This window comes from Bombyx mori, chromosome 8, assembly GCF_030269925.1.
Source record: "Bombyx mori chromosome 8, ASM3026992v2".
NCBI classification, from domain to species: domain Eukaryota; kingdom Metazoa; phylum Arthropoda; class Insecta; order Lepidoptera; family Bombycidae; genus Bombyx; species Bombyx mori.
This window is the reverse complement of record NC_085114.1, coordinates 216,899-229,092: the sequence shown is the minus strand read 5'-3', so window position 1 is coordinate 229,092 and position 12,194 is coordinate 216,899. Positions and strand designations below refer to the sequence as shown.

Genomic DNA, 12,194 nt, shown 5'->3' with positions numbered 1-12,194 from the left:
TGAAACATAATTTTTACATTTTACTAAAGAATCTGACATTAATAATACTTTCCTAAGCTTTTCTACACTTCGGTTGGTGGCAATCATATTACTATGGAGGGTTTGACATTCAATTTCGTTTGAGGATTTGTTATTAGGCAGAATTTATTTTCTAACGTTTGTTTTTTTAAGACCAAACGTTAAAAAGAAGACTGGAAGAAAGCAATTATCATAAGTTCATTGAGACTTCGTGGCAGGCTTACCCACGCTACATTTTCCGATGCATGGTCCTGCGGTGCCACTTTAGAACTTTTTGGAAAAGCCGACCCAGGCGACGGGTAAACGCAAAGGGGAAACATGTCTTGTCGGATCCACCGGATTCACTCTCGGTGCTTTTAGGGTTTTCAAGCACCGGACAACGCGCCTTGCCTACTGTCACTTCAACCTCACAATCCGTTGGTTGTCGGTTATCATAGTTCTCCAGCGAATCTTTTCATTTCTGGCATTATTCTCTCCATTTCTCTTTAGATGACTTTGAGCATTCTGGTAAAACCCATTTGGTAAAGCGACCTTTTCTGACTACCGTATGTCATCACTGGTGGATCAACGTCCTGTTAGAGGCCTTGGCAAGCCGGCTGGACACGGGCGGGGCTAAGCCGGTCAATACCGCGCACCTTGAGTGAGCCCTATGTCCCGCACTGAACGTCTGTGCACTGATGATGATGAAGATTGCATTGATTATTCGACTTCGTGTCTCAGGGGGGGCAGTATTGTCCTAGTGTTGTGTTTTTATATCCTTATCTGAGCTGCAGATTCGCCTGTGCATGTACCCAAAAAATTACCAGATGGTTTCTCGTCAGATTTAGTGACATCAATGTCATATACTGAACCGCCTGCACGTACTCATATTGTAAGATGAAATGCATTATGAATGTTTGCTATTTGATAGAACACCACCAGGATTACCTCCCGTTCCGGCTGTATCTCCGCTTCCTCGACAGCTTCCCTCCGACGTGCCCGTGCGCAGTCTTCGAAAGTGAGTTATTCGCGTCAGTAACTGTCGTTTATATTACAAGAAATTAAATTTTAGTTTCGTGATTCTAGCTTAGAATAGCACCACCGTCCGGAGAATGTTGTCTGTGTACCAGCGTACTGGGAACGCTAATACATTAACTGGTGGGAGGAAAAATAGTTGGTTGGCACGTTACTGTCGTCCTGCCGGAGCATCGTCGTGCGCTCCGCTTTGAAGGGTGGAGGACTCGTTGCGTAAACCAATTATGCAAAACCAAAACCAAAATTTTGACCCTATGTCTCGCGGTGCATCGCAGCGTTACATTACATTATGCTACAGCTCTGTCCGGTAACTATGTATAGCTACAAAGTGTTTGGATTATCATTAAATATTGTAAACTGTACGTATAAAGGCTACATATTATGTTAATAAGCCCTTATTTTTAGGTTTTTACGAAACTAAGTTTTTCATTACAAGTGCTGACAGAAGGTGGATTAAATATTCACTTTATCCGTAAATGTCATGCCTTAAATATCACATTTCGATAAAGTATAATATGTATTTGAACACCGATTTCACAGAACACTGATTTCAAACAAAGCCACAGCCGGTTATTAACGCTGCGTAAACAGTAATAGTTTTGTTATACGAATTCAATCGATTATGTGAAATTTTGTCACGTGTTAGACAGATTATCTACGCGGTTGAAGTGAACCGTTCGTGGGTCATTTTAATGTAATTATATTTGAAAGGAGACTCTATCGATGAAAGCTCTACATGCAGTCTATCGTCAACTGGATTGGCTACTGAGTTCGAGCTCTTTCTCGGACCTGACCACGGAAAACAGGACAACTACAATTTCAAGGTAAATAATATAATAGTGATACTGAACCCAAGACTTGAAGATGATCGTCTATACGGGGGATGAGACCGATCAGGGAAAATAAACGGGCCGAGCGACTTGCTCTTACATTAATTACACGGACGGGTGTACGAGTCCCCGCCGGGCGTTGCACGGTCAGCGGAGCCCACGGACATCTAATGACAATATACATAGGTCTGATGTCTCACTTATATACTACTTACAAAAATTACTATTTTTTGAGCGAGCTTTGATTTTTATTAATCAATATATATGTATAGCTTCATCGCGGAAGTCATTCGCCAACATGAATTAAGTACGTATTTAATCATAAAAATTGGTAGCATCGGAGTGCACAGTACACACATAGGTGTTTTATCCTCGACCACTTCAAATATCTGTGTTTGCAACAACTAAAGTATTCAGTGTCAATCACCGCATAGCTTGGCCTAGATCCTCTAGTAGATTACGAGGCTAGTCAGGATACTTTCAACTGCTATCGATGACCTCCCGGAAGCAACAGGGAGCGTCCTCACGACAAGGAGCATTAAGACCAACCTGTCTCTCTGAGGTCTCATTTTTGATCGTTTACCCATCGTTCTTGTCACAGAAGTAATACCTTCATTAGTTGTATTCAATGTAATTGTTTCGTCCAATTTAACTTCGGAGAAGTGTGGAGGTAGTAGTAATTTATTTTTTGTAGATTACTCCTGATACTTTGAGTATATCTGCGCGAACTGAGGCTAAATGGCAAGTGAAATTAGAAGCTGTACACCAAGAGCCCGCGCCCGCTGCGAGGGTAATGTTCCGCTGCATACCTCTTAGTAGATCTGGGTGAGACGCTCATAATATGTTAATTACTCACATTACTATTGCAGTGAACAAAGATGTTATCCTAACATTCGTTAGAAATATGTAAATTAATTATTAGAGACGCAATAAAAAAATCGAAGTGCCTTACAAGTTAAAAGTATACTATGAATTTAAAAGTCGCATGGAAACTTGATGCCAGCCGTTTAAATTTTTTTAGAAAGTTGTCATCTCTATTGTAATACTGCCATTTGTTAGATTTAGTTGAACCCAAAATCAAATGAATTTTTTCTCAGGTCTTTCTATGTTCGTTCGTCTCCACCTTAAAATATCTTCACTAAATACTCGTTAATTACATAGTTAATTCAGTCCACGGAAAGATCAACAGCTTTTCATAATTTATAAAACTCTCTGTACGTTTAAGTGAATGCTGGTATCGTCCTGATCCACCACCGCAAATAGTAAGACTGAAAGAGGCTCCTCGTGAAGGAGTTTTAGAAGTTTCGTGCAGCAAGGTAGTGGTGAGCGTGTGCGCGTTGAACCTGCCTGAAGAGAATGTGCTGAGGTGAGAAGAACATTTGTACAAGATGTCACGGCGTCTTCTTTCTTGTGTAAATGAGATTTGAAAAGAATCCTCAGCGATTTGCAGAGACTTGGCTCTTTGTCTCTGGACCTTGATATGGCCAATGTGTCACTGTGTGCTCACACTAAGGCCAGCTTCATTGTTCGTCTTTCTTCTATTTCAATAACAAACATAAAATAATAGTGGTGTCGTGGGACACCGGGTAGGAACGAAGTTCCTTATTATAAAAATATTAATTTTATGTTCTATTCGAGGTATAAAGAAAATAAAACTGGAGGTTTCACAACAACCCACGGCCATTCGGTAACGCGCGAACTTATTGTGGTACACTTCATTCACGGTTGTTTGCATAAGAGTTAGTGTATTGCGCAAACGAACGCTCTGAGATCCTGGTCAATAAATGATAAAAAAATATGTTATTCTTTGTACGTTATTACAAAGTTAAGTCGTACACTGTGTGCATTACTAATAAAAATCTTACGCTACGGACGTTTTTTCCCGGTTAGGGTACACCTCCGCATAGTCCCATAAGGAACTTCGTTCCAAAAAGAATTTTTTCCTTGGGCGTGAGGTGTCAGATTTCAATTACGAAATCCAATTTTCAAAGCTGAGTAGATGTAGGAAGCGTTTCGACGTGCGGAACCCAGGCAGCGGGCCCCTACAGCTCACAGCGCGGACTCGAGAGCCCTGGTGTGTGGTGACAGAGTCGGCCCGCGCTCACTGCGGCACTGGCTGCGGCTGCGATCCCAAATTTGAAAGGACCCGAGATGAAGCGGTAACGATGAGTTTACCTGCCCGGTGTTGCGTGGAGGTTAGCATCATTTTGTAGATCACTGATTAGACTGTTGGTATCACTTGACCATTCACCACAGATCACTCGCGATCCTCAGAATGCAATTGATTTGACAAACATAATACTTGCTGCAACTATTTAATTTTTAATTATGTAATTAAATGTATCAATCGAGATCGGACACACAATAGTGAGTTTTCTTGAAAACGTGTCTCTGTCTCACAATGGATCGTCTCTTTACAGTAGTATTGATACCGGTATAATAATATATTATAGACGACAAAAAAACTACAGCATCATTCGATTATATTCACATTTTTTAATGGAAACTAATCAAATATCATTCAGATTAAATGAAAATAATAACAGTATATCTTATTTCCTTGTTTTAAGTTATGTTGCACCCGACACATATAAACGATAAAATCTACCCTTACGGAGGTACCGCTCACCCTAACACAATTTAAGATAACAATTAGTAAGTATTTTATTCGGTTGGTCGGTGGCAGTCAATCGTGAACATTTGTAAATTATGTACGTATTTCACTAGAAAAATTGGTACCTGCCTGCAGGTTTCAAAAACCGATGCATCGCACCGATACGACTGTACCAGGCATCTTATTTTTTAGGCTGCGATGACAACATAACATGTTGATGGACAGGACACTGTCATGTCTGTTTTAGTTTTCTAGTTCAGGAGCTAAGAGGACGCAGATGAACACTTATATTTATTCACATTAACATAGTGTGGCTAACATCACATCACCATTTGCTTCATCTAAGTCAGATACTTCTATCTACCCTAATTTAACTAGAGATAATTATAAATTATCTACGTATCTTATTATTGAAGTAGCGAGTTCTTGACGGGTTCCAAGTATACGAAAGGAAATTTAAGTTTCTATAAAACACGACAAAGTTTTGTATTATCTACAAACATTAAGTTGAGAGTCTCACCCCTTAATGAGTTTGTAATGAGGTCTTCCCAAGCAGTTTTAATTTTCTGAACAAAGTTGAGTAGTAGACGTTATCATAAAACAGATAATTAATTTACTTAGTTAAACGTATTCAAGGAAACTTTCTGAAAAAACTATTTAAAAACAAAAGACCTATTATTTATGTTTTATTTAAGTAATAATTAAGTCTAAGTATTAGTCAGTACTGAGGCTAATAACTTGACAAAGATCTTTTTCCCAGCCTAAATTTTGTATTAGTTTTGCCTATACAATATCATTCCATAGATTGAAAATCTACCCAAAAGATTATTATTATTATTATTATTAGAGACTATTAGTCTAATCCACAATAATATAATATAGATACTCGTTATCTGAATATCTCGAAATATTAGCACGAAACAAAGCCAAAACCACAAGGATAATGCGCATCCTGCGTCATTATTGGGTCAGATCCTGTTAGGTTCTTTCAGATCTAACTCGTCACCGATACTCTTACAAAATAAAGTGTAAGCATTTGAAGGTCTTGCCTGTGGACTGTTCCCTACTTGTTTTGTTCCCGAATGCGAGCTTCCCAAGTATCGTTATGTTCGATGTGTACATTATCGGTCACGACCCCGTTCCTTATTGTATTTCATGTTGGGCGTGATGCCAACAGTCCGCCATTTGTAAATACAACTAGATAATATCTTCGCTTCCGTTCAGATACAATATAGTTTTTATTGTGGTCTTTAACATCAATAATTAAAAAGAATTGCACATGTTTTAATGGTAATTAAATGTGGATGGAATAGGCTAGATATTGTCGGGCTGCTTTATGCGTTATACAGAGCAGGACAGAGTGCTCCTCCTACACTTCGATAAAGCGGTACGACACGAGAATCCTCTCATCGTGGCCGCCGGTAACTACATTCCTGATCCTGCGGGCCGAATGGAAAGCAGTCGAGGTCGCCCAAACACGTCATCTCGGATCCTCCCGATCCACTAACGGTGTTTTTAGGTACTTTCAGACACAGCCCACAGTTTATCGCCGGATTTTCTCAGTGGGTCGCGTTTCCGATCCGGTGGTAAATTCTGCGAAGCACGGCTCTTGCTAGGGTTCGTGTTAGCAACGTCGTCAGGTTTGAGCCCCGTGAGCTCACCTACTAGTTAAGGTTTCGCTGATATAGCCTCTCAAGGCTTATCATCAGCTTAGGTAGGGAAAAAAAAGCTCCTCCTAGTTGTAGAAGAGTCATTCTAGAAAAACTTGTGTGATTCAATATTGAATTTGATGTCACACATTTTACAGCGTTTCAATACTTTACAGTTTTTGTGATACGAAATGTGTTCTTAATAAAATATAAAAATGGTATTTTAAATTTGTGTAACTCAAACTAAGAAATAGAATAACTCAGAAGTATTCTTTTTTCATATAAATGTGATGTAATCGTATATTCGAATCGGTTCAATGGCTTCTATCTCCGAGCACAGAACAAAATATGGCTTTCGAATAAAGCGTTCATAACGATGTAGCTTCTGTATCTTATTTCCTTCACTAAGACTACGCTTTATCGAACAACACGTGTGCTTGCAGATGTGTGTAGAAGTTTACATCAAAACGGATGACGTGTGGCCCCCGCAACCGCAAGATCGAGAAGAACAGTTAAATGAAACTCCTCTCCCGGAGCTGCAGACTATTTCAACACCGCTTACATTTTGTGATGCTGTCAACGAGCTGCTTGTGTGTTTGCTTTTTTTTTATTGCTTAGATTGGTGGACGAGCTCACAGCCCGCCTGGTGTTAAGTGGTTACTGGAGCCTATAGACATCTGCAACGTAAATGCGCCATCCACCTTGAGATATAAGTTCTAAGGTCTCAGTGTAGTTACAACGGCTGTCCCACCCTTCAAATCGAAACGCATTACTGCTTCACGGCAGAAATAGGCAGGGCGGTGGTACCTACCCGCGCGGACTCACAAGAGGTCCTTTGTATAAACGTAACGTGACACAAGTCCATGGCCCGTCTAATGCGAAGCGATTACCGCAGCCCATAGAAGTGAAGATGTTAAAGCCATCGCCCGAGACACAAGACATGAGGTCGAACTCCCAAGTGCAGAAGAATAAAAAACATCTCATCCAGGCGGTCATCCCACCGAGATGACACCTACAGGCTATCGGTGCGGTCTCACAAGTATTGCCTCTCGAATAAAGCTGGTTGGCTGATTAGCATACAGTTCATCCCCTGTTCTGTAGCTGCAAATTTATATATTATATAATCGAAACAACGATATGATGTTTGAAGACAGACCTTCACATGCCACGACCTTGTCACAGATTTTTTGATAAATGTCGAACGAGAGGCATTGTTTTAAATATTTACTGCTAACTCTCTATTTATATGTACAATCTCTAACGAGCCATTAATGGCCATATAGATAATATCTTATAACCCAGAAAATTATAATTTGCGTAGGTAATTACTGGTGGTAGGACCTTTTGTGAGTCCGCACGGGTAAGTACCACCGCCCTACCTATTTCTGCTGTGAAGCAGTAATGCGTTTCGGTTTGAAGGGCGGGGCAGCCGTTGTAACTATACTTGAGACCTTAGAACTTATATCTCAAGGTGGCTCGCGCATTTACGTCGTAGATGTCTATGGGCTCCAGTAACCACTTACATCAGGTGGGTTGTGAGATGCAGAATTTGATACGGAAGCGTGTAAGCCAAGCAAATCCAACGAATAAATCAATGCATCGATTAAAATCCTCAGAGCATACCACTGATCTTGGAGATTGAATACCCGGCGCTGCGGATGAAACCAGACACCATAGACTTTGGGTTCGTTACGGAACGCGACACCAGGAAAACTTACTTTACAATCACACACACAAGTCGTGAGTTTATACTCTATGGCAATATAGTACCTTCACTGTCAGCCAGCGTTCACATCCCGCAGGCAGGTACCTCAAAGGAACAGTATAATAAAAATAAAGTTGGTCAAATTATAAAATTGCACATGTACTGGTTGTAAGGCGTATTGTAAGCCCGCACGGATAATTACATCGTTCTAGCTGTTTCTGTCGCGAAGCAGTCGTGCGCCCCGGCCCAGTGGGCTGGTCGGCCGCCACTCGCTACAATGAAGACCAGAACCCGTGTCTCAAGGTGGGTCCCGGGATTCGCGTTGTAGTTGTCTATGGGCTATAACCTATATGCTATAACCACTTAACACCAGGTAAACCGTGAGCTCTTTCGCCCATCTAGATATTATAAACATTTTGTTCTAGTAAGTTTACATCTAATGAATGTTCAATTTAAAGCAAAGCCGTTGACCGTCCCCCGCGTCTCACGAGGGCGTTGACCCCTTGTCTATTTAAATTTATTTTGTGTTACTGATTGCGTTGATGGTGTGATTGTTTTAATCTATTATCGAACATGACGTTCGAGGTACATTTGTATAGGTATCGGATAGCGGTCCTATGGCACAGAGACTCATAATATGTCTTACAATTTTAATTCAGGCAAAGAAACACTTGACGTGACGACGGAATGGCTCGGCGGGGACGAGGTCAGGGTGTGGCCCCGGACCGTGTGCGTCGCCCCGCGGACCGGCTGCAGAGTTTACGTACAATACACGGCCAGGTTATAGCGCTCACTACCATTAGAAACTGCTGCATCTTCCGCTCAACCGTTTGGTAAAACCAATTGAAATTACTGACACTTGACGGCTTGGAGGAAGATCTTCCAGCGCGCGGGAGACGAATGCAACCTTCAGAATGTTGTTGTTCGGAACTTGTATACTAGTATAGGTATGCAAGCTTTTCTTAAAATTGTCGTTAGCAACATTCAGGCATCTGTCGTACTAATCTGTTCAGAAAATACTGGCAAAACATCATTATTACATAAAATGTTAATTATTTTACATACTTATGTACAATACTTGTAAATATATCCAAATTTATTTCCTCGCCTTTAAAATGTAACATACATTCCTGCATAATTATATTCCTACAATACATACACTTGCGCTAACGAATCATCCAATTTTCAAAACATTTTTAAGCGCTTTTTCCAGAAATGAATTCAGGTCTCGGCGCGAATACTCTGTTATGTCTTTTACCGAATGGAAACGGGTGCCACGTAGGGGCAATTTGACTTCAGGAAAAATAAAACGGTCTGTTGCTCGATGGTATCTGTTGAGCTTTTGATCAAAAATTTGTTCATAATGAAGGCATTGTGCAAAGACACATTTCATGGGTGCAAAATCCAAGAATTTTTTTTCCACAAATCTGGCCTTTCGTCGAATTTTCCCTCTAAAACGCGCATAACGTTCAAATAATATTCTTTATTTACCATCTAACCATGTGGTAAGATATCGAGTAAACGATACTTTGTTAGCCAAACAAAACATTCAACGTGACTTTGACTTACGATCGATTTTGGCGTGTTTTTTTCGGTATCGGTTCAGTTGGAAGGCGCCACTCCGAAGCTTATTGACTAGTTTGCATATCAAACTCATAAACCCACGCTTCATCACTACTAACTATTCGTTTGCATTTCGTGAATGTTGGGTCGGAATTGACTTGTCGTGACAATATGTCCTCGGCGACTCTAATGCGATTGAGTTTTTGAGAAAATCTCGACCGCTTTTGAACGTTTTGTACCACTCATAACCACATGTTTTTGATACAGATGATTCATCGTAAGTGTTCTCGTAAGACTCCGAACACGAAACATCTCTGCGGATGCATAATTCTTAAGTCGGTGTTTTCATTGATTATGAAATTCGTAATAGACACTAGTAGTCTAGTCAACAAGTTCAAAAACGTGTTAAATAGACATAAAGCTCCTAAAAATATGTACGATAGCTCATTGGATGCGGAATGATGTCTACAAAAATGTTTTTTAAGGGCTTATTAGCACATAAAAAATTGCGATTGTTATAAACAAAATAAGATTTAAAAAAAAAGGAATTTGGTTTTTCCTTAATTATTTCTAAAATAATGATATTTAAGGAATTTTGAAAAAAGATCCTGAAAGAGGAGGAAATTTCCAATAAAAAAGTCCCAACTCCCGGAATTCTATCCCTATTATTTATAAAAAAAAATTAACGCTGAAAATAGCGCTCCGCGAGGTCGTTACAGCATAGGCGCGCCGTCTAAAGAGCCGGTATATCACCTAAAATATTTTTTTTATAGTATTAAATAACAATTTAAAAATTTTAATAAATTATGGTGTAATCTAAACACTTGAACGAAAAAAACCTAGGTGAAAAAAAAATTTTAAATCGATTTTTCAAAAATTTACACCATTGTTAATTAACTAACTTTTTTCCAATCTCTGTTTTTCTAAATTACGGTATAAAAGTTTCAATAATTCATCTAAAAAAATTTCCCTTCGTGGAGCTCTTATCATTAAAGTACTTAATAAAGTAATGCAAAAAAAAATTTTTAATCTTTATTATTTTGATAATTATAATTTTTTTTAATTAACAAAAAAATTAATTTCTAAAATTTTTTATGAAAAATAGTTTTTTTCCGTAATATCTTAATATTGCTGTTTTTGCATCTACCATAGGTATTAATTAACATTTAAAAAAAAAATTTTACGCTATTTGTTAAGAAATTGTTTATAAACAAATACACTACTTTGGGATTTTTTTTAAAAAATTTTTTACCGTCTTATTGTATAGGTGAAATAAAGATTAAAAAATAAAAAAATTCTTAAATAAATGTTTTAATTGTTTAAAATCGTTTTTTTCATATTTCAATTGTTTAAATAATTAGTTAAGAAATTATTTTTTTCTTATAAATCATCATTGACTCTTTTCAGCGGATTAACAAAGAAATACATTTTTTTATAAATAATTTCATTGTTTATTAACTTAACAATTTGTTATAAAAAATTAATATTAATCGTTATATTTTTTTTCGAAGACTACAAAAAATTACAAAAACAACCATACATAACAAAATATAGAAAAAAAATGTGTGCGTGTACTAGTGTACACACGTAAGAAGTGAAACTTGTTTATGGCCTTATTTTTCGAAAAATGATCTACATGCAACTTTCTAGAAATTGGTTAAATAAAGTTAAATTAGATAAAGTTTAAACAAAAGGATTTTATTATCATAGACATGAATACAAATAATACAATTATTTCACTTTACCTTTTTGCTACTAAGATTATTACAGCATTTTAATAATACATCTCTTTGATATCATAATACCCTGGTACTTTTCTTCCTATAAATTAATAATAATAGCACGGTCCACGTGGTGTTAAATGGGGTTCCTGAGGTTCGTGAAGTTTGACCCACCTTGAGACATGAGGTCGATTTCTCAAATCCGAAACCATGCTTCAGAACATACCGCCGTTAATTATTAATAAATCTCTTTGCTATCATAATACCCTGGTACTTTTCTTCCTATTATTTTACGTAATAACAGTAATAAATAGCACGGTCCACGTGATATTATTAAGTGGGCTCCCTGAGATTATTGGAATTACAAAATGATTTCCGTAATCCACCTGGAGACATGAGGTCAATTTCTCAAATCGGAATCCATACTTCAGAACATACAGCCGTTAATTAATAAAGAAGGCTGTACGTCAGAGTAAAGTTATAATAATACATCTCTTTGATATCATAATACCCTGGTACTTTTCTTCCTATTATTTTACGTAATAACAATAATAGCACGGTCCACGTGATATTAAGTGGGTTACCTGGGATTATTGCAATTACAAAATGTATTCCGTGACCCACCTTGAGACATGAGGTCGGTTTCTCAAATGCGCATCCATACTTCAGAACATACAGCCGTTAATTAAAAGATGGCGCGTAACGGAAAAATGTGACGCGTAACCGAAAAATGTGACGGTAAATTTTTTTCCAACGCCGATAAGGAAGTTTCACTTCAAAAAAAATTTGTATTTTTTACAGCATTTTTAGATATTATATGATAATGAAATTACAGCCGTTACATAATTTGTCAAGCTATAAATTGTTATAACTTTTAAACTATAAGAGATACGGTAAAGGACACTCAGGTCATTTTTATAAAGGATTTATTTATCTTTAAAATAAATTCAAAATCGATCCGTTATCGGATCCGTTATCGATCGTTAATTTTTTTTTTAAATAATAGGGATAGAATTCCGGGAGTTGGGACTTTTTTATTGGAAATTTCCTCCTCTTTCAGGATCTTTTTTCAAAATTCCT

General features: G+C 37.9%; 1 protein-coding gene across 4 annotated transcripts in view; it reads left to right on the top strand.

Moving 5' to 3' along the window:
* Nucleotides 1-12,194, top strand: part of LOC105841511 (uncharacterized) — a 78,140-nt gene that overhangs the window by 63,568 nt on the left and 2,378 nt on the right. For 2 of the 4 annotated variants that reach the window (XM_038012549.2, XM_038012546.2), the window contains 8 exons: nt 929-1,015; nt 1,744-1,856; nt 2,557-2,687; nt 3,088-3,228; nt 3,862-4,057; nt 6,569-6,715; nt 7,742-7,865; nt 8,490-8,610. In XM_038012549.2, the coding sequence (XP_037868477.1) occupies nt 929-1,015; nt 1,744-1,856; nt 2,557-2,687; nt 3,088-3,228; nt 3,862-4,057; nt 6,569-6,715; nt 7,742-7,865; nt 8,490-8,610 (1,060 nt within the window). Of the gene's footprint in view, nt 1-928; nt 1,016-1,743; nt 1,857-2,556; nt 2,688-3,087; nt 3,229-3,861; nt 4,058-6,568; nt 6,716-7,741; nt 7,866-8,042; nt 8,134-8,489; nt 8,611-12,194 lie in introns of those variants that run through there. The other 2 variants (XM_038012548.2, XR_005244966.2) reach the window with 2 other exon arrangements.